At 41.7% G+C, this 23,286-nt stretch overlaps 1 protein-coding gene and 1 pseudogene across 1 annotated transcript; one reads left to right on the top strand and one right to left on the bottom strand.

Annotated features, from left to right (window-relative positions):
* The first annotated feature begins 240 nt into the window (after positions 1–240).
* LOC131023103 (amino acid transporter AVT3C-like) lies at positions 241–858 on the top strand. The gene has a single exon (XM_057952647.1). It carries the CDS (start codon positions 241–243, stop codon positions 856–858), a length of 618 nt encoding a protein of 205 aa, XP_057808630.1.
* Positions 859–1,623: 765 nt separating this feature from the next.
* LOC131023102 (trihelix transcription factor ENAP1-like) lies at positions 1,624–2,351 on the bottom strand (annotated as a pseudogene).
* Between the last annotated feature and the right edge of the window lie 20,935 nt (positions 2,352–23,286).

The following is a 23,286-nucleotide window of genomic DNA, read 5'->3' as shown; positions in this document are numbered from 1 at the left end:
TTACTATTTAAAAAAAAATATTTTGAAAATGGGAGCGTTCTACCGGCGATTCTGCCCCCCTTCGCTGAAGGTTTCCCGGCTGGTCGCTAGGTTTTGAATCCCAACTCCACACAGTCATCCCATCTCTCCTCACTCAACCAGCCGGTTTCTCCAAATCCTTTTCAGCTTTCTCTTTTTATGTGCAATTAGGTAACCCTAATCGACCATTTCGAGAAGAAGGAAAAATCCACTCACGTTGAAATGGGGATCAAAAAGCTGAACGACGATGGCAGTTCGTCCTCGCACTCACTGCCGCGAGTAGAGACCCCGCTCTTGTTTGGCCACGGCAGCGGCGGCAAGCCCATCGTCCTCTCCTCTCAACCGAAAACATTCGCCAATGTCTTCATCGCCATCGTCGGCGCCGGCATGCTCAGACTCGCGTACACATTCATGCACATCGGCTGGCTCACCAACCTCGTCATGGTCTTCGTCGTCTCCATCCTCACCTACCACGACATGATGTTTCTCGTCCACACCCGCAGGAGGATCGAGGAATCCACCCGCTGCTCCTCCTCTACCAAAATCGCATCCTTCGGCGATTTAGGGTTCATCATGTGCGGATGCATCGGCAGATCCACCGTCGATCTGATGATCATCCTCTCCCAAGCTGGATTCTACGTCGGTTACCTAATATTCATTGGCGACACCCTCGCCAATTTGTTCACCTCTTCCCCGGCGCTCGCCGCAGCCTCTATGATTTGGAGTATTTCAGCTAAGAGCTTATACATTTGGAGATGCTTCCCCTTCGAATTGGCATTGAATTCGATCCCCTCGCCGAGACTATCCGCAGTGTCGTTTTCAGGATCTTCTCTAAATTGAGCGTTGGAGAAATCGGTTTCCTTGAGGAATGAGAGGACCACGTCGGTGGTTTGTTGGCTTCTCGAGCCGAATAGGGACGCGATCTGTACGGCGGCAGCAGGGGAGAAGTGGTGGTTTTTTATTAGGAATTGGGAGACTGCGGCGGTGTTTAACGGCTGCTTTGCGGTCTCGGTGGAGAAGTAGAGAGAGAAAGGGAAAGAGGAATTGTGGTCGAAGAAGAAGGAGATTAGTGTCCAGCATAGGAGATTTGGGTTAAAAAAATTTATAAAATAACGAAAGTTAATGGCTGTTTGTAAGGTGGGTTTAATTGCTTGAATTTTGGAACTTCGGGGGCCTATTTGATCAAGTGTTGACTATGGAGAGCAATACGCTATAGGGGCCTCTACTATAGGGGTGAATTTGTACCTTTTCCCAAAGAAATATATCTCCCTCTCAAACTTATAGAAAATACCCATAGTGCCAATACTCCCTCTGGACCGCATTTATCCAAGTAATACAATACTAAAATTGGTTAATTGCATCAAAATACCTGACCTTTTTCCAAAATTTAGTTTTTTGACAATCTTTTTAATTGTAGCAAAAATTTCAACGAGCTTTCAATTTGTTGCAATGTCCGTCTGGGAAAAATTTCCGGCCAAATTAAATATGAGTTGGCAATTGGAATGCCAACGTGGCATCAGAAATGCCAAATCACACCCCCTCCCCCTCCCACGTCGCCCTCTCTATCTCTCTTTCCCCCTCCTCCTCCCACGTCACCTTCTCTCTCTATCTTCTCAATCCGCCTTTCCAGTTCCCCCTTTCCATGTCGACTCTCACCCTCTCTCTCACTTCCTCCATCTCCATCCGCATCTCCTCGATCTGTTGCGCCATCTCCATCTTCATCTTCTCCATTCTCATGAATCCTTCTCCCAGCGCCTGGATCGCTTCCACCACCGACTTACTACCGGAGCTCGAATTGGGGGGAATAATTCTAGGGTTAGGGTTAGGTTTGGCGGATGCTGCTCCGGGCATCTTGATCCGAACCCTGGGCGTGGATGTGGATCTGGATCCGTTGGTTTGGCGATTGTAGAGATCGTTGATGCGCTTGACGCTGTTGGTCTTGGTGTCTACGTCTTCGTCGTCGTCGTCGGACGAGGGTGGAGGGGTGGGGTCAGAGCCCTTCTCCATGGAGTGCATGTTGTGGAAGTGGGCCCAGGAGGAGGCGGATCGGCGGGCGCCGCTGCTGGATCTCTGGATCTCGGTGCAGTACCGCTTGCGGAGCTTTTCCATCTTGTGGCGGCACTAGACGGTGGTCTTGGGCGGGAAGGCGGAGCACCGCGACGCCACGTCGTCGGCGACCTCCTGCCAGTGGTTGCCGCGGCGGAGGGAGTACCACTTGTCCTTGTAGGCGTCGATGAGGGCGACGGTCTCCTCGGAGCTCCAGCACGGCGGGGGGAGGCTAGCGTGGCGGTGGGGATGTCGTCGGGGGAGGATGGGGAGATGATCGTAGCCATGGTGGGGGATGAGATCCGGGGGAATTAGGGGGAATTAAGGGGGAACTGGGAAGGGGGATGGAGAAGAGAGAGAGAGAGAAGGTGACGTGGGAGGAAGAGGGGGGAAGAGAGAGAGAGAGAGGGCGACGCGGGGCGTGACATGGGAGGGAGAGGGGGTGTGATTTGGCATTTCTGATGCCACATTGGCATTCTGACTGCCAACTCATATTTAATTTGGCCGGAAATTTTTCCCGGACGGACATTGCAATAAATTGAAAGCTCGTTGAAATTTTTGCTACAATTAAAAAGATTGTCAAAAAACCAAATTTTGGAAAAAGGTAAGGTATTTTGATGCAATTAACCCTACTAAAATTATATAGATATTGTAAGCCAAAAGATATTCGTGAAAATCAATCAAAAATGCATCCATCGCAACATATGCACCCATCAGAAATGCCCATAGAAATTTTTCAGACATCCTCTTCCTCATTTTCCTCTTCGGTAGCTCCACCAATTGTGCGAGCACCATCTCTCCCTTTTTGAGAAGAAAGTAAAATCTTTAAGAGCTCTACCTTCTCCTTGGCCTTGGCAATATGAGATTCAAATAATCTCACTTGGCCTTCATTTTCCTTCAGTTCCTGCATTAGGAAGGCAACAAGGGTTGGCAATGTTTGGACCGCATGTGAGAACATCTGGTACCACAGGTGTTGCAGGGATCGACACAAGGAAGGTCTTTCACATAAGCCGCAACAAGGTGCATGCTTGAAAGCTTGAACACATTTTGAGGATGGGATAGAATGTCATCTTTATCCATCGTAAAGCCTTAGTGCTCCAATGCCGTGTAAATGAGAGAGGGATATGGAAGAATGCCCTTGTTCATCTTGACTGCCTCTTGTTGTACTCGCTAGAATACTATGATGAGCCTATGTTTGAGCTCATTTTCTGTGTCTGTTTAGCTCTAGATGAAGAGTATGGGGAAACGTGCATGAAAAAGAGAAGGTGAGAAGGTTTTTTGATGCGAAAGACATAATATTTTTAATATCAAATCTTGAAGGAAATATATGGAAAAAGTTTGACCAAGATATTAAAAAGACTTTTCATAATCAAGAACTTAAAATTTTAAGGAAAGAATTTTAAAAACCGTTGGAGCTCTTAAGAAGAAAAATGGGATGAAAAGATTTGAGGATATAAGATATATCTTTTTGATTGTTCAGTGACATGTTCCAACATCTTGATTCAACATTGCTGTTAATCCACTAATAACAATAATTAATACATAATCGCATAAAATCTGAATTGTTCAGAAGCAATCATGATTTCATATCATTTTTTAAGGTAGCATCGTCGCTACGAACGTCGAGCCCCCAAGCTACTTTGATATTTTTTTTATTCTTTTTAAATTTTTATGGATTAATCACACATTGAATTAATAAATTGGACAAGTCACATGGATAATGATCTAATATACTTATAAACACAAAGCTTGCACAAAGTCTAACCATAAACACACGTTCTATCACATTGTTTTTTTTTTTTCTATTTCCTTGTTCTCACGTTCTAGACAACATCAGTCTAAAGAACAAAGACTAAGAGATTTTCGAGGGCTTGAAAATCTCTCAAAGTCAAGAGGTTTGGTGAAGATATTAGAAATTTGATCAAGAATACTTACATAATCAAGCTTCACAATTCTCTTTCCATTAAGAGTACTTACATAATGTCGGCCACATAGTGAATTACCCTCTTGACAACCTTCAAGTGTGAGGTTTTAGGTTGTGCTTGATATCTTGCACAAACACACACTATACATGATATCCGGCGACTTGCGGTGAGATAGAGACAACTGTCAATTATTGATCAGTACAATGTTGGATCAATGTCTTCACCATTACTGTCTTTGGTCATTTTTTATGTTTTCCCCATCGATGTTCGCATATGCTTTGTATTTTCGAGCTCGAACCTTTAGACGAGGTTCTTGACATATTTGCTTTGGTTGATGAATATCTTATCCTTGCTTTGTTTAAGCAATTCAAGAAAGTAATTGAGCTCACCTACCATACTCATTTCGAATGTTGAATACACCCAAATATAAAACGCATAAAAATATAAGATGATTGTTCGCTAATTTATTTGACACGCCGCAAGTGTACGGGTGCAATTGTGTACAGTAGCAAGCAAGGTTGTATTCCACAGAGACTGAATTAACCAATTCCTATCCTAAATTATTCTACTCTATATGGACAAATGAAATTAAGTGTTTTGATTTTAAAACTAAATAAATAAATAAATAACAGGAAACAAAATAAATCAAGCTGCGAAACAGAGAAACAGATAAGAGAAGATTTTCCAACGCAAAGGTTTCAACAGATTCTCCTAACTAACATGTTCAACTCAATTAATAAGATGATTCCTAAGGCAATCTCTAAGCTAGTTCATACCCACTCTCGTGGCATACAAACCGTTAATAACATGCAAGGCTACCATCCCTGGATCACACTTCTGACATGTAACTCCTAAAAGTTCCTAGGATTAATGCCCTCACAATTATCAATTCCCTTTAGAATTAAAATAAATGTGGTCTATGTTCTTAGTTCAGGTAATAATCATCATCTTCCGATCTCAAATTAAAACCTATGATTATGCTAAATTGGTGATCAAGCAATAAAGCAAACAATTATATCAAGAACATAAAAAGGAATAACAATCTCAATTAATTGAATCAACCAGTCAGAAATTTAAATCATGTCTACTCCCTAAACCCTGGGAAAAAGGGATTCTGGCCACACATAGAACAAAAACAGCATGCAAAGAGCACAAAAAGGATTAATATCACGACATGCAAAGAACAGAATAAAAGAAATAAAGCTCTTCGTGACCCATTCGTGGAATCCCCAGTCTAATCTATTACATTTAAAACATAAAAGAAATACTAAAAAAAAATGAAAACTCGGCCCGAAACTGCTCCATCGGGCCCGTCTTTGAAAACTAGAGTTTGGAACCCCTAGGGTTTGCCTCGAAAAACGTGCACCGCCGTGGAAGCTCTGCTTAGAGTAGCCCTGCCTGGGAGTGCGCAGCTCTGCCTGGGAGCGCAGCCCTGTCTTGGAATGCAGCCCTGCTCAGCGAAGCTCTGCTCTGGAGCGCTGCTCAGCGCAGCTCTGCTTAGGACAGCTCTGCTCCAAAGCGCTGCTCAGCGCAGCTCTGCTCAGCACAGCTCTGCTCGAAAGCGCTGCTCACCGCAGCTCTGCTCTGGAGCGCTGCTCACCGCAGCTCTGCTTAGCACAACTCTGCTCCGAAGTGCTGCTCAGCACAACTCTGGTTAGTGCAGCTCTGCTCAGTACAGCACTGCTCCGAAGCGCTGCTCAGCACAGCTCTGCTCTGGAGCGCTGCTCAGCGCAGCTCTTCTTAGCACAGCTCTGCTCAGCACAGCTCTACTTAGCGCACCTCTGCTCAGCACAGCTCTGCTACGAAGCGCTGCTCAGTGTAGCTCTGCTCTGGAGCGCTGGTCAGTGCAGCGCAGCCCTGAGGCACACGCAACAGCGCAGCCCTGCCCGGCCATCCACTCCAAACACCTGTTCTCTATTCTTCGTCTGATCGTCGTCGTCTTCGTCTCGTTTTACCATAATTACAGATTACAGCCGAAAAACAAAAAATAATTTGAAATTCTAATCTAACCACGGATTTTCTCGTGGTGAAATAACTATTACAACGTCAAAATAACGTACCCCACGAATCAACAGACCACGAAGAACAGCAGCAGCAGCAAGCCAAACTCAATGCATATTATTAATTGTACGCGAATTAACTGACAAAGCCGAGAAAAGCAATCCCGGCTCTGATACCAATTGAAGGATTTTAGCCCCGAAGGGATCGTTTCTTGGATATCATAATTCACCATACAACGATTAATTCCTAACATGCTCCTATGAATTTAAGTGCTACACATAGGAGTTAGAACCACTTACTTATGAATTGTATGTAGAGGCTATCGATGATTGAATTGAAAGACTCCAGCTCTGACCTTCTGAACTGTATCTGTCGCAGCCCGACGCCTAGCCAGTGATAGTGTAGACCGGGTATCGATACGACTAAATAAATTAATAATGTAAAAAGAGAAAACTAGATTGAACGTCGAGCGGAAGCAATATTGAAATGTGCTAAAATCAAGAAAGATGACATCATCATCAATAAAAATATTATTGGCTTCATAACTTCAAAAATATCGGGATTCTCGTCAACATTTACAAAGAGACCATAATTAATTACTCACAAAGACTCAGTATATACAGAGTATCGCAGCAAAATGCGAACAGACTATATGTATGAAGACATATAGCCGATAGTAAATTTCTTGATTAAGTCTAAACTAAAGTTCAACATCTTGATGTTACCGCAAGAAATATGAATACAGTAAAAGAGAAACCATCCGAAACAAAATCCCCGCCAGCACCAGTCCAATCTCCCTCCTCGCTTATCCTGCACGTTTAGAAATACATGTAGGGCTGAGTATAAAATACTCAGCGGACATATGCCGAAAATTAGTGAAAACTCACTCTTAGAGCTATAAATTGAACTTGCCACATAAGTAATACACGAGGATTTTACTCAAAAGAACCCGTGTAAGCAGCTAAATCATAAACATCATAAATAAACGATAGCGCTATCAAAATACTCATCATGTATGTACCACATCTACAACTCATCATTGTCAAGGTACTGAGAAGTAGGCCTCCTTCTCAAGCACCGTAACCGGTCATCCCGACAGTCAGCTCACAGACATTTCTGACCGACCAACCCGGTATACAGCTCACGGTCACCTCTTTGTACACAATCCCGCTTTTGGCAGGACCCAGATTCATCTCATCACTAGAGGGTGACATACATGTTCATCATCATCAAAATTGGCAAGTCAATTAGTTCAACATCAATAAATCTCAAATTATTTATCAAACTCACAAACATCATCATCAGTAATAATTTTCATCAAACTGAAATTGACAGTTAAATCACATCATTTACTTCATTTCGTATAAGAGGCCTACGATACGCAGGGGATCTCTATATACGTAGTAAAAATAATGTCAACCTGATGTCTTAGCTTACTGTCGTAGCGCTCGGGGTGGACTCACTTCCGTCCTCTACTCGTATCTTCAGATATCATCAATGTCGGATAAAGTCCATGGGGTAAAACAAAAGGAATCGTTCAGAAACTTCCTTACTAAGAATATCATTCTAGCTTAGTAATATTCCATCACTTCTCATTTCTACACTCCATCTCACTCGATCTCATATCGTAAACACTTTCTAAGGAATCACTATTTTATTATCGACTTATCTCCTAATTTAGGTCTAAACTCTGTCAAGGAACAACTCATAAATGTACAATCCAAAAGCACATAGCAATTATATACACAACTCATTTTATTACCACAAAGCCACATATATTGATATTTAACTTCTATCTTATCTCAAAATCAAAATCAAAATCTTATTCAATCTCTCTTTCTGCACTGCCTTCACTTAAGAGAATAAACTGTTTCTCTTTGGACCTTTCCTGCGTTCGAGACTCACACCACTGGAAACCTCTTTGAGTGTAGTCTCATTTAAAAAAAAGTAGGTTGAAAAAATCCAAGTGGTTTAAGAGATGTTAGGTCCGGGGGGGTCTCGAATAGGTGTATGGGGGGGGAATACACCTATAGGCTATTTTTAGTCTATCTACCAACCTCAATCAGAGGGACCTCAGTCAGAGATAGAAAAGAAACTTTACAAGCAAACCAGACACCTGTTTAACCGAAATTAGTTTTGACCAACAGGGTTGACGACTGATACTGAAAGCTCTTCAGTAAAGAGTTATCAGTTAAGTCACAAGAACTTAACTGATCCACGTAAGGGCTTCAGTCGTGTTTGCAAAGATAGAGATGATATCACTCTTCCTTACTATCAGAGGATAGTTCAGTCAGATTGATATCACACGCAGCGGAAATTAAACTTAGTTTCGAATAGCCTCGGTGGAGCAGATAGTTGGATTAAGGTTTCTCTAGCAGTTAGTCAGTGTTCAGTTTTATCAATAGAAATAGCACAGTTAAGAATGTAAAACTGAAAGTTGTAAATAACACAAAGACTTTTACGTGGTTCGGAAAAACTCTTTCCTACACACACGGCTGGTTGATCAGACCAACAATCCACTCCGCAAGTTCTTGCCTGGTGCACTGCAAACCGTGAACTGAAGATAAACTCTCTTCAGCACCTATACACCTCGCGTAGGGTTTCTCTACCTACACACCTCGTATAGGATTTCAGCACCTACACAGCTCGCGTAGGATTTCCCTGCTAAGCACACCTCGTGCTCAGACTTCTCTTTCAGAGTTCAGAGTACCTTCCTGAATCTCCGAATCACTCAAACACTCTTATGGGGGAGAGGTTTAAACGAGTGCCAACTATACTTACAAAGAACAAGTTCTTTGAAGAAAGTTTGACCTTTGGCTTCTGAGTACACAGAATATATGCCTAGGGTCTAAGAGAATGTATGTAATCAGCAGTGACTGATTTTGGCTTTGGAATTCTCTTCTTCGATTCAAGCTTTGAGCGGTTAAGCTTTGGGCTGAGTAGCTATTTCGGCAGAGCTTCAGCTTATGTTGTTGAATCGGTGAAGATTGAAGTGATCCTCGAGCGCTATTTGTAGGAGAACTCTTGAATAGATCCGTTGGCGTAAATCATCCTCAAGATTTCTTCCGTTGGAGAGCAATTCGAATTTGGGCTGAGGCTTCAATCTTCGAGGTTCCTTGTCTGTGTGGAAACGGCTCTCTTTGAACGACAGGAGATGTGACATCTCTGAAAAGTAACCACCAGATAGGAATGACCTCTGCAGAGATAAGATATTGAGATATCTCTGCATTTAATGCGGCTGTACTTGAGCGTACGTGGCTTCCTCTGAACGTTGGAAGATCAGTCCTAGGAGGAATGTTCAACTGATACTTGACTTTAGTATCAGTCTATGGCGCGCATTAAATAATCAGTCTTCAACTGATTCTTCAACTGATACTTCAGTTGGTCACTCCAGTCTTCAGTCTTCAGTCTTCATTCTTCAGTCTTCAGTCTTTGACACCGCAACTAAACTAGAAACGAACTCTAACACTTGAGTTCAAAACGATTCTAGTCTATTACAATTAAGTCCTATGAATTTTGGTATCATCAAAACAAGGGTTAGGATATTCCACAAGGTTCCCAACAATTTCCCTCTTTTTGATGATGCCAAAACCACACAGCAGTTCTAGACAATAAAAAGACTGAGCTCTCAGTACAAGTTCTAGACGAGGGGTGAAAACAGTTCCCCCTTAACAATAGAACCTAAACAACTTATACTTAGAGCAAGAACGAAAACAGTTCTAAACACGGAACTTTAAAGAAGACAGAAAAACCATAAATCAGAGCCTGGACAAAGAGTCATTGTCTTCAGGGTGAGATCAATAAGAAGTTCATTTCATTAAAAGGACTGATAAGCCATCAGTCGAGGTACAGAGCAAGACTTACATTGGAGTAAAACGATAAACAAAAAAAATCATGGTTAAACCATGGACTCCAGCAGTCTGCTTGGCTGCGCCTTGAACTTCTTGATCTTCATCTTTTGTCTTCGTGTCTTCATGTTCCTAAGCTTGTTCCACTCTCACTTGTTCTCCGTTGAATTGAGGTCTCATCCTCTGGTTAATCTTCCTCATGATCATCCTAATGAGATAGGACGATCATTTCGCTTGATCGTCTTCAGTCTTTTGAGAATAAGTCTCTTAAGAATTTCCCCCTTTTTGGCAACATCAAAAAGGTGGGATTTTGACTGAAGGATGAAGCTAAGACCACTGCGTGGAAACTGAATCGCAGAATGGTCCAGAGAAAGATGCTGAGGGTCAGAGGTATACGGAGAAGGCGGAGGGTTTAGAAAAAGAAAAATGAAGAGTGGGGATAGGAGGGAGAAAGGAGATGGAGAACGGGATGGAATCAGGTTGAGAGGAGGGTTGATGGTGAAGAGAAAGAGGCATGTGAGAAGAATTGTGTGTAGGAGGAAAATCGACTGAGTGGTTATCGTGAGGATAGACACGGTCGATGTTGCACCGGTTGACAACGAGCTCCAGCTCATTGTTGTTGCTTGGCATCGAAGCTTCACAGTGGGCAAGAGGCCTTTATGTGAAGACGATGAAGTCTGTGTTATTTCAGACAGATACTTCAAGCCAATGCACCGGGCATGAGCATAGAAGACGCTCGTTTCGCTGGATACAAGTGAGGGTGGAGCAAACTTTGACGTCGGAGAGACGTTGTGATCCAGTGGAAGGGTCCGGTGAAGACCAAGACTATGAGCATCATTCTTCCACTCCATGACTTTACAGTCATAGATTTCTCCTTTAGTCGGAACAAATTTTCTCTGCAACTTTAAAAGAAATTGAAACTTTTTCTCACAGTGAAGGCTGTGGAGAGTTGTTAGTTGATGCAGAAAAATCGTGAAGACAGCATGGTGTATAAATAGACAAGATGTGAACCATGTAGAAGATGAAAAGGTTTTTCGAAAACTGTGCCTAAATTGCAATTGAAGAAAAATTTCGTGTCCGCCGTCACTGCGAAGGACTTTGAAAAGCATCATTACATATGTCATGTCAATGAGTATTTCAAGAAATTTTATTGCAGAGGCAAAAAGGTTGGAAGGATTTTTGGCAAAAAGATCAGGACAAGTTCAATCAAAACAGATTTTCTCTTTATAAAAATCTTGTCCTTTTCGGATATTCCATTTTCCAACAATTCCAACAATCAGTTAAAGTTTTTGAAGAAAACTGATCAGTTAGAGAAAAGGTTTTGAACAAAACACTTAAAGCTCTAAACTGAAATAACTGATTTTTGAAGACGTAAGCATTTAAAATACTTACTGATCAACTGAACATAGTAGTCAGTTGATACCACGTGATCCTGGTTGAATCATCAGGATGACTTCTTCTTCAGATGAGTATTCGGACTTCATTGCATTCCACGTCGGCGATCGTAGAAGCAGCAGTTGGTTGACCACTAGTCAGCAACACTGTTTGAGAAAATCTTCAAACACAGCATCACTCTTCAGGGTTGATGAGGCCGATCTTTGCACATAGATCATTGAACCTCTCTTCTGGAAGAGCCTTGGTCAGCAGGTCCGCTCTCTGAATAGCAGTGGGAATCCATTCCACAGAGACATTCTTCTTTTCGACATGATCACGAATGAAGTGATGTCGAATCTCAATGTGTTTGACTCTGGTGTGATGAACTGGATTCTGGGAGATTGCAATAGCACTGGAGCTGTCGCAATAGATAGGAACTTCCTTTTCCTCGATCCCATAGTCCTTTAGTTGATGGACTAACCACAGGATTTGTGAGCAGCAGCTTCCGGCAGCAACATATTCAGCTTCAGTTGTAGAGGTGGCGACTGAAGTCTGCTTCTTTGAAAACCAAGAGATGAGCTTGTTGCCTAGGAATTGACATGTTCCGGAGGTTGACTTGCGATCAAGCTTGCATCCACCGAAGTCGGAGTCTGAAAATCCGGTGAGCTTGATGTCGTCGTCTGCTGGGTACCACAATCCTAAATTGGGTGTGCCCTTGAGATATCTCAGAATCCGCTTAGCTGCATCCAAATGAGCTTCCTTAGGATCTGATTGATATCTTGCACAAACCCTGACTGCAAATGCGATATCTGGTCTGCTCGCAGTCAAATACAGCAAAGATCCAATGATTTCTCTGTACTTCTTCAAAGAGACAGAGCTTCCTTCTGAACCTGGATCGACTTTCCAGTTTGTGTTCATTGGGATCTTGACTGATTTCATGTGCTGAATACCGAACTTAGCTATCAGCTCCTTGGCATACTTGGACTGGCTGATCAGTATTCCTTCTTTGGTATGCTTGACTTGCAATCCGAGAAAGAAATTCATTTCTCCCATCATGGACAATTGGAATTTGTTCGTCATGATGTCAGCAAACTTATTGCACATGCGTTCGGATTTGGATCCGAAGATTATGTCATCGACATAAATTTGAACAAGCAAGAGATCTTCTCCTTCTTTGAGAGTGAACAAGGTTCTGTCCACAGATCCCTTTTTGAAGCCTTGTTCAATTAGATACTCAGAGAGAGTATCATACCACGCTCTTGGTGCTTGCTTCAATCCATAGAGCGCTTTCTTCAGCTTGTACACCTTTTCTGGTCCAGCAACCTCAAATCCGGGAGGTTGTTCTACATAGACTTCATCTGTGAGCACTCCATTAAGAAATGCACACTTGACATCCATTTGGTGTACATTGAAATCTTTGTGAGCTGCGAAGGCTAAGAAGAGTCTGACTGCTTCCAATCTGGTAACTGGGGCGAATGTCTCGTCGTAGTCGATTCCTTCTTCTTGACTGTATCCTTTAGCCACAAGCCTTGCTTTGTTTCTCACAACGTTTCCTTCTTTGTCTTCCTTGTTCTTGAAAATCCATTTCAAGCCAATCACCTTTGCATCGTCTGGTCGATCCACAAGCTCCCAAACTGAATTCCGGTTGAATTCATTGAGTTCCTCTAGCATTGCGATGACCCATTCAGTGGACTTCAGAGCTTCTTCAATATCCTTGGGCTCTGTAGTTGATAAGAAACAGCTGAAATTCTTATCTTCGTTGATGCAGTTCTGGTTGATGTCGAAGACAAGGTTGCACATTGATCTCCGAGTCTTGATGCCATCTGATGGTTCTCCAATGATGTTCTCCTTAGAGTGGAGTTCAAACCATCTTCGATACTTCTTGATCTCTTCAGGGGATGGTGGAGCTTCTTCGGTCAGAATAGCTCTGGGATGTTAAGCACCTTCTGGAACAGGGGTGAGTTGAGCTGGGGCGGCTTCTGCGCATTCAACTTGAACTTCAGCAATTGGAGTTCCCCCTTGACTGATGCCATCTGTATTGGCTCCAGTCTGGACTTCAGACCGTTGGTTGATCTTCTGATACTGAAGCATCTCAGTATCTTCATCTTTGCCAGGTCCCCACACCAAGACAGTAGAGGGCTCGACAGTGTGGATTTCAGCTTTGGAACCTTCAGCGATCTGAACATCCTTTTCAGCATCTTGTTCCCTGAAACCATCTGTAGACTCATCAAAGATCACATGAGGTGTTTCTTCTACACAAAGAGTTTGAGTATTGAACACTCGATAGGCTTTGCTTGAACGTTCTGTTCCAGAGTATCCAAGGAAGACTCCTGGATCAGCCTTGCTATCGAAGGTGTTCAACCTCTTCTTATCATTGTTGTGTATGAAACACTTAGAACCGAAAGCATGAAAGTAGGCAATCGATGGCTTTCTGTTCTTCCATAACTCGTATGGAGTTCTTCCATGTCTCTGAGTGAGGAAGGAGCGATTCTGCGTGTAGCATGCGTTGTTGACTGCTTCGGCCCAAAACTTCAAGGGAAGTTTTGACTCGGCTAGCATCGTCCTGGCTGCTTCCTTTAGAGACCGGTTTCTTCTTTCTGCGACTCCATTCTGCTGGGGAGTTCTTGCTGCAGAAGTTTGATGACTGATTCCTTGTTCATCACAATACTCACGAATGACAGTATTGAGGAACTCAGTCCCACGATCTGATCTGATGCTGATGATGTTGACTTCCTTTTCAACGCTCAGTCTTCTCAGCAGCTTTGGCAGTTTCTCCAGTGTCTCCTTCTTTTTGAAGAGAAAGATAACCCAAGTATATCGTGAGTAATCATCCACAACTACCAAGGTGTATTTCCTACCGTTGTAGCTTCCTGGAGTGATCGGGCCAAACAGATCCATGTGAAGTAGATGCAGAATCCTTCCAGAGGAGTGTCCTGTCTTTGACTTGAATGACGTCCGCGTCTGCTTTCCTCTGAGGCATGCTTCACATTCTTGCTTCTTCTGGAATACAATAGAAGGAAGACCTTCTACCAGTTGATGTTTAGCAAGTTTGTTGATCGTCTTGAAGTTGAGATGGTTGAGTCTCTTGTGCCATAGCCAATTGAGTTTCGAGCTGCTCTTGCTGATGAGGCACGTTTCTGGTGGGCTGTCTTCCCAAGAAACGACGTAGAGACTCCCTTGTCTGAATCCCTTCAGAACCACCTTCTTCTGATTGTTTCTAACAGTGAATTCATCCTTTTTGATTTTCACTGTGAAACCACTGTCACAAAATTGACTCACAGACAACAGATTATGTTTAAGACCAGAAACAAAGCTAACATTACTAATACTGGCGTTACCCATGTTGAGCACACCGTAGCCTTTTGTTTCTCCAATCGAGTTGTCTCCGAATGCAACTTTGGATCCAGCTTTCTCGACATACTGGGATAGATATTCTTTGTAGCCCGTCATATGCTTCGAACAGCCACTATCCAGATACCACGTTCTGATTGAAGCTTTGGCCTCTTCCTTCTTTTTATGTTTCCTGACATTGACCTGCAAGGAAGAGTTGCTTCAGGCACCCAATCAAACTTTGGGTCCTTCATTGTTAGTTCGAGTTCCCTTTGGAACCCAAATCTGCTTCAGAATTGGTCTGGCTGATCTTTTGCGCTTTGTTGGATGTCTGATCGATGTCGTTGGCGCTTCAGGTGGCACTTGAGCATTCTTCTGTTGAGAAAACTTTTTGAAGGCCTCACTCTTGTAGCAGTTCTGTCTGATGAGAGGTTGAGGTCTTCTTTGCTCGGTGAAGTATCTTCCTTGAGATACTTTAGTCTTTGCAGACTTAAGGAGATTTGTCTGTCGTCGAGGAATTGGCATGGCTCGACTGGACTCAGCATTGCTTGATCTCCATGGATGTTGTTCCTTCTGAAACTGAACTGAGGATGTCAGTTTCTGACTGATGTGGCCTTTCTTCCCCCTGGATTGATGAGGAAGATTCTTCTTGGCTCCTGATGTTCCTTCCCGGATCTTTGACTGAAATCTACTTTCCAGCCTTTTCAATAAGATGATCTGGTTGGGAGCCTCCTTAGCTCATCTGTAGCTTCGTGGAGGTGGAACATTTGATCTGGCCATCAGTCTACGCTTGTGAACTTCATCCACATCATGGTCTCTTGATTCTTCTGAGGTTGTGATTTCAGAAGGATCATTCTTAGAGATGATCATGATTTTCTTTCCTTTGGCAGCTGCAACCTTTCCTCCGATGCTGTTGACCAATCTTTTCGATGGAAAGTTGCTCATCATGGGAGACTGCATCATGCAGCTCTTGACTGTTTCTTCCAGCTTGTGATTGAGCCTCTTGATTTCATGAGATGCTCTTTCACATTCTGAGTTGGAGACTCTGAGCTCTTCTTCTAGTCGGCTGTTCTCCATGATTAGCTGATCAAGACAAGTTTCATCCGGAAAGTAGATGATTGTCTGATGTTTAGCTCGTTCATCATTGATCTCCTTATCCATTTTCTGATTCTGCTTGAGGAGATCTTCGAACATTTTCCTCAGCTGACAGTGATCAGTCAGGAGCTGATCAAACTCGTCAGTTTCAACGGATGAGCTATCTCCAGATTCCGAGTGGTCTCCTGAAAGCATCAGGAAGTTATCAGTATATGGAATTTTTGTGAGAGATTTTACCTCTGGGCCATTCATTCCATTGTCGTAGCTCTTGTCGGCTACACTTTCTGATTCATTGGCCATCAGGGCTCGGCTCTCATCATCTGAGCTGGAACTGTCGAAGTCGGATGATTCTGATGTGTCGTTGGATGAATCAGCATCATCAGCAACCATAGCTTTCTTCTTCAAAGATCTGTGATCTTTCTTCGCTTTCAGTTCCCTGCGCTCAGCTGGAGTCAATTCAGGGCATTCATTCCGAAAGTGCCCTTTCTTTCTACATCCAAAGCATTCCAATTCTTTGATGTCGTAAGCGGCTGACTTCCTTTCTCCGCTTTGATCTGTGGAATGTCTGGAGTCCCCTTCTCTTTCTTTTCCCTTGTAGTGCTGCTTGTGGAACCTTCTGTACTTCCGAAACTTCGACTCCATCTTGTTGAATCTGTTTCAGCACCTACACAACTCGCGTAGGATTTCCCTGCTAAGCACATCTCGTGCTCAGACTTCTCTTTCAGAGTTCAGAGTACCTTCCTGAATCTCCGAATCACTCAAACACTCTTATGGGGGAGAGGTTTAAACGAGTGCCAACTATACTTACAAAGAACAAGTTCTTTGAAGCAAGTTTGACCTTTGGCTTCTGAGTACACAGAATATATGCCTAGGGTCTAAGAGAATGTATGTAATCAGCAGTGACTGATTTTGGCTTTGGAATTCTCTTCTTCGATTCAAGCTTTGAGCGGTTAAGCTTTGGGCTGAGTAGCTATTTCGGCAGAGCTTCAGCTTATGTTGTTGAATCGGTGAAGATTGAAGTGATCCTCGAGCGCTATTTGTAGGAGAACTCTTGAATAGATCCGTTGGCGTAAATCATCCTCAAGATTTCTTCCGTTGGAGAGCAATTCGAATTTGGGCTGAGGCTTCAATCTTCGAGGTTCCTTGTCTGTGTGGAAACGGCTCTCTTTGAACGACAGGAGATGTGACATCTCTGAAAAGTAACCACCAGATAGGAATGACCTCTGCAGAGATAAGATATTGAGATATCTCTGCATTTAATGCGGCTGTACTTGAGCGTACGTGGCTTCCTCTGAACGTTGGAAGATCAGTCCTAGGAGGAATGTTCAACTGATACTTGACTTTAGTATCAGTCTATGGCGCGCATTAAATAATCAGTCTTCAACTGATTCTTCAACTGATACTTCAGTTGGTCACTCCAGTCTTCAGTCTTCAGTCTTCATTCTTCAGTCTTCAGTCTTTGACACCGCAACTAAACTAGAAACGAACTCTAACACTTGAGTTCAAAACGATTCTAGTCTATTACAATTAAGTCCTATGAATTTTGGTATCATCAAAACAAGGGTTAGGATATTCCACAAGGTTCCCAACAAGAGATATGACCATTCTCCCACAGCCTACCATTTTCGGCAGTTTTGTGCAACTGGAAGTTTTGAATTTTGAAAAATAGTAAATCTTTCCGAAATGACTTGAAATTTTGTGGGTAGCTAGCTAACATATTCATATCCTTAATATAAAAATTTGGAAAGCAAAACCTCGGGGGAAACTACTGAGAAGGGTGACTCTAAGGTCTGTTCTTCGAAATCTTCGGTAGAAAGTTGCAGTTGGTATTTTGCATTTTAAAATGGTAGTAAACGATATCGAAAAGACATGAAATTTTACAAGTACGTTCATAACACTTTTATATACGCACCAAAAAAATTTCAAGATTTTTGGGTATAAAAAACCCCATCGAAAATTATGAAGTCAGTAGCTTTTCCAAGTTGTCACATTAACTCATCAATTTGCCAACTTAAGCATATAGCCAACTATACCCTATTTCTCATCAAACTAATTCATTGGAATCTTCATCAATCACCTCTTAATCATCATTTTCGTCGATCAAATATCATCCCAACAAACTCACAAGCTCATACCCATAATCAAATTATCAATCCATCCATGAACTTCATACTTCCCAAAATCATATAAACTAACACCTTCAAAAATTCATATATCAGGATAAATTCATGCTTTGCATATAAAAGATGATTAAATAGACTCCCAATAGCATAAATATGGCCTCACTTAAAGATTAGAAGATAAAAAATTTTAAGGCTTCCAACCCTAAATTTTTTAGAATTACAAACTTGAAGGAGAAGTTGTTTTCATGCTTTAATCATCCATATTCATGCTTATATAGCTCAGCCATAAGTAGATTCATGTGATTAGAAGCTTACTCTTATGATTTTTGTGGAGAAAAATAGAGCTTCATCTTCTCGACTCCAAGCTCAAACTCTTAACCCAGCTTTTGTTGTAAGGATTTATGGATATGTTTTTAGCATGATCTAAAAGGTGATTATGGTGTAGAAGTAGCTTGTGCAACTTCTCCTTCCTCAACAATGGCGGAGATGACGAAGGTTGGGAGAGAAGAGAGAGAGCGTGTCGGCTACTATGGGGGGACGAATGAAGGCTGACATGCTTTAATTAAGTGGTAAACTTAGCCTCCAAGTAAAACAAAAATATTATAGTTTAATCTAATATCTTATCCATTTGTATTGACTCTCCTCTCTAAAGTCAGTCTCGCACACTAGTCTTGGTGGCCAGAGCTGTGAAAGCTCGGCAGACAGAGCAGCTTCAGCTCGGACGCCAGAGCAGGATGAGCTAGGTAGACAGAGCAGCATCAGCTCTGGTTCAACTCTGGGAACAGAGCAAAAACATCTTGGATACCAGAGCAACTTCAGCTCTGGTTTAGCTCTGGGAACAGACCAAAAACATCTCGGATACTAGAGCAACTTCAGCTCTGGTTCAGCTCTGGGACCAGAGCAGAGACATCTCGGACTCCAGAGCAGAATCGACTCTGATTCAACTCTGGGTCCAGAGCAGAGACAGCCCGGACGCCAGAGTAGAATCAACTCTGATTCAGTTCTGGGTCCAGAGCAGAGACAGCCCGACTTCAGCTCTACTGCCAGAGCAGGGACAACTCGGCTTTCACCTCTGCTACCAGAGCAGAGACAACTCAGCTTCAGCTCTGCTACCAGAGCAGAGACAACTCGGTTTCAGCTCTGCTACCAGAGCAGAGACAACTCGGCTTCAGCTCTGCTACCAGAGCAGAGACAACTCGGATTTCAGCTCTGCTACCAGAGCAGAGACAACTCGAATTTCAGCTCTGCTATCATAGCAGAGATAACTCGGATGCCAGAGCAGATTTAGCTCGGGAACTAGAGCAGATTCAGCTCTGGTACCAGAGCAGAGAATGCTCAGTTGCCAGAGCGGCTAAAAACTCAGTACTTATAAAAGTGTCTCGATCATATCAATCATAGGGTAAAAATACGGGGTGTTACATCCTACCCCCCTTAAAAAAAATTCGTCCCGAAATTGGAGTTACTCAGCTTCGAAAAAAAAAAAAACTCAAAGTACTTCTCTTTCATCTTTTCCTCAAGTTCCCAAGTTGCTTCTTCTTGGCCGTGATGTTTCCATTGGATCTTCACCAAAGCAATTGATTTATTTCGCAATTGTTGTATCTTCCTGTCCAGAATAACTTCTGGTCTCTTCTCTTAGCTCAAGTCTGGTTCCAGGGATACTTCTTCTTGGTGAATGACGTGTTTTGGATCAAACACGTATTTTCTTAGTTGAGATACATGTAAAACGTCGTGTTCGTTCGCAAGGCTCGAAGGCAACGCAAGTCTGTAGGCAACAGGGCCTAGTTTCTCTAGTATACCTTACAGTTCTATGTATCTCAGTTTGAGCTTTCCTTTGACTCCAAATCAATGCACTCCTCGAGATGGGGAAACTTTCAGAAAGACTTTTATCTCCCACATCGAATTGAATCTCCGTCCTTCTGGTATCCACGCAAGATTTTTGGTGGTCTCATGCTTCTTTGATTCTTTGTCGAATATGTCGAACAGTAGTGATCATCTCTTCTACCACTTCGGGTCTAAGTAACTTTCTCTCTATAACTTCATTCTAATCAAGCGGGGATCTGCACTTCCTTCCGTACAGGATTTTATATGAGTTCATATTGATAGTTGATCCAAAACTATCAAATATGCAAACTTAATTAGGGGCAAAACTTGCTCCCATTGGTTCTCTCTATCTAACACAATAGTTCGGATCATAATTTCCAGAACTTGTATAGTCCTCTTGGACTATCGATTTCTCTATCTACGGATGAAAGACTGTACTAAAATTCAATTTAGTACCTAACTCCTTCTGCATACTCATTTGGAATCTCTATTAGATGAAATCGTCATTGATACTTGTTTACCTCATTTTTGGGTAGTATTTGCGAGTGTTTCTGCTGTGCATTCGAGCATGTTTCGTATCTTTTTGCTCTATTTTTCACGTGCTCGATGACTATTTGGGTGTGCTACTGTCTTGTGCAGGAATCGGGAGTTGTCAAGATTTTTGGCATCGTTTGGAGCATTTTTAGAATCAAAGCTCACGGCCGCCGCCGTCATGAAGCCGGCCGCGGCCCCACGGCGCGCGCCGTGCAATTTCTGGAGAAATCAGCGAAGGCTGCCCACAGCGCCGCCGTGTCACGGCGGCCGCTGTCGCAGCCCGAAATCCCGACGCTAGTAATAGCGGGGTACGAGTATCGATACGACTATTTTAAAAGAATAAAAGATAAGAAGAACTAGATTGAACGTCATGCGGAAGCTCAAAACAAAGCATGCTAAGGAAAATTATCATAAATGAACCCAAGGGTAAAATCGTCAACGTCGTTATAACTTTTTAATTATCAAGAATCTCACGAACAAAAACAAAACGGGTATAGCTCATTTTTCATAAGGAAGAATAATATGCAGAGTATCGCAGCAAAAGGCGAACCGATTATATGTATGAGGACACATAACCGTGAGTGTATTGCTTGATTTCAAAAGAAAACTAAGTATCTCAAACATCAAGACTCTATTATCATAAAGGCAATATGGAAATTTAAAATACATCGATTGAAACTTTCCCCACCAGCACCAGACCAATCTCGCTCATTGCTTAGCCTGCACATTTAGAAATATATGCAGGGCGTGAGTACATAATACTCACTGGGCAAATGCCGAAAAATAAGAAAGGTGCTCTTAGAGCTATATGTTTGAAACTTGTCACATCTCAGCAATACACAGAAAAAGTTAGCGTAAATGAATCTGTGCATGCAGTTTTCATAATCATGATATCATAAGTAAACGACTGCAGTCAAAGATCATAACATGTATGTACCACATCTACAACTCATCATCATCAAAGGTACTGAGAAGTAGGCCTCCCTCTCAAGTACCGTGACCGGCCGACCCGAAGATGGCTCACAGTCACCTCTGTGCACAAAATCCCGCTTGTGGCAGGACCGAATTCGTCTCATCAGTAGAGGGTAACACACAAGCTCAACATCAAAAATTGGCAAGTCAAACAGTTCTCAAATATCATTTAGCTCAATATTTGATAAACTCATAAATATCATCATCAAATCATTTTAGAAAGCTCGAATAATATACGTATACTCAAAATATTGCCCACCTGAAGTCCCTCGCTAATCCTGGAAAGAAATCAGGCGACTTACTTCTTCGTCTCGCTCGGGCCTTCATATATCATCATCACATCGTCATCGTCATCGAAGGTTCATGTGATAAAACAAACCTTAGTCAGAAACTCAATTTCTAAAGCCAATCTCATCTCAACTATAACTTCTCACTCAACGTCTATTTACTCAATAAAACTCAATCCCTAGGTATACTCGGCTTCTAAGGATTCACACGTCCTATTTTCGACTTAACTCTCAACTCGGCCCAAACTCATAGCATCAAGCACATAAACAATTAAGCATATGAAAAACACACATAGACAAGTCAAAAACAACTTCACTTTGCACTTATACCCAAAGAAACCTCTGTGAGTCTAGTTTCATTTATAACAAAGTAGGATCAAAAACTCCAAGTATTTTAGGAGATATGACTGTTTTACTACAGTCTACCATATTCGGCAGTTTTTAGCAACCGAAAAGTTTGATTTTTGAAAAATAGTAAACGTGGTCAAAAAGGTCTGACATTTGGTGGGTACATAGCTAAGACACTTATGTCTTAATAATAAAAATTTGGGTTCCATAATGTTAAGGAAAGATACTGGAATAGGTGACTCTATTGGCTACTCACCGAACAATTCGGCAGAATGTAGCAGTTTTGGTTTTACATTTTATAAAAATAGTAAACGAGATCCAAATGACTTGAAATTTTACCGGTGTGCTCAAAACTCTCAAATATACTTACCATAAAATGTTCATCGTGTTTGGGTATCAAAAACCCCTCGAAAATAGTAGGTCAGTGCGTCATGAAAAATGACTCCGAATTCATACACACAAGCAAACATGCTCAACTCAACATTTCTTCAAAGCAAACTCATCAAAGCTCATTTTAAGCACTTATAGCACTCAAAAACATTCAAGTACAACATAATACTCAATCTCGACTCTTTTCTTTCATCATAAACTCAAATCTCATGGAAAACGTTTCAACGAACACGTCAATCAAATTCTCTTTTCATTTTCATGCTCAAAGTTGCTCAAATACTCAAACATGATCTTATACACCATATAACTCATTATACATATATGGATTCTCTTTTTCTCATGTAAACTAAACTCTAGTGAAAACTCATGTATCAACATAAATCTCTTAATAAAACATGACAAATGTTCACATAATGGTCATAAAGCAATTAGACCTCATTTTACCAAGCATCAACCTCACATCATTTAAGAACTCAAAAACTTATATAAACTAAACTAAGTCAAAATTTTACTTAGCCAATAAAAGACTTAATCAAACATAAAAAGACACTACTATCATGCTCAAACATATATTTCCTAAACCAAAATCACTTAAATAACACATAGGCAAAAGTCCTAATTTTTATTAAACTAAACTCTTGGAAATTTTATAAACACATATGAATCTTTAATCCATTCATAGATCTATTAATCTTAACCACTTAATCTCACATATAAACCATCAATTTACAAATTAGAGCATAGATACACATATCCCTAATTTTATTAAACTAACTCACATCAAACTCATCAATTGACATCATATACTCAATTTACTCCATCAATCATCATCATATATATCTCATGGACTCATCTTCATCATCTATTCATCATTTAAATCATCAACTCAAAAGTTCCCAATTTTGGGTAAACTAAACTCCATCGAACTTTCACATCTCAAGACATATACTTCACAACACACATCAATCATCAACAAACATCATATAAATCTCATTTTTCACCCCAAATCAAGAAAAGAAAAAGAAATTTTTTTTGAAGGGTTGAAGACCCAAATTTTCGAAAATTTTGGAAAAAGGAAGGGGGTGATTTCCTTGCTTCAATCTTTCAAGAATACTCACATACAACATCCTTCAAGCAAGATTTATGGAATACATGGTCACTTACCCAAATTTCT

This window comes from Salvia miltiorrhiza, chromosome 4, assembly GCF_028751815.1.
Source record: "Salvia miltiorrhiza cultivar Shanhuang (shh) chromosome 4, IMPLAD_Smil_shh, whole genome shotgun sequence".
NCBI classification, from domain to species: domain Eukaryota; kingdom Viridiplantae; phylum Streptophyta; class Magnoliopsida; order Lamiales; family Lamiaceae; genus Salvia; species Salvia miltiorrhiza.
The sequence above is the reverse complement of the archived record's forward strand: the minus strand, read 5'-3'. Positions and strand labels throughout refer to the sequence as shown.

Coding starts and splice junctions, on each gene's coding strand:
- LOC131023103 (XM_057952647.1), top strand. CDS start 241: ATGGGGATCAAAAAGCTGAACGACGATGGCAGTTCGTCCTCGCACTCA.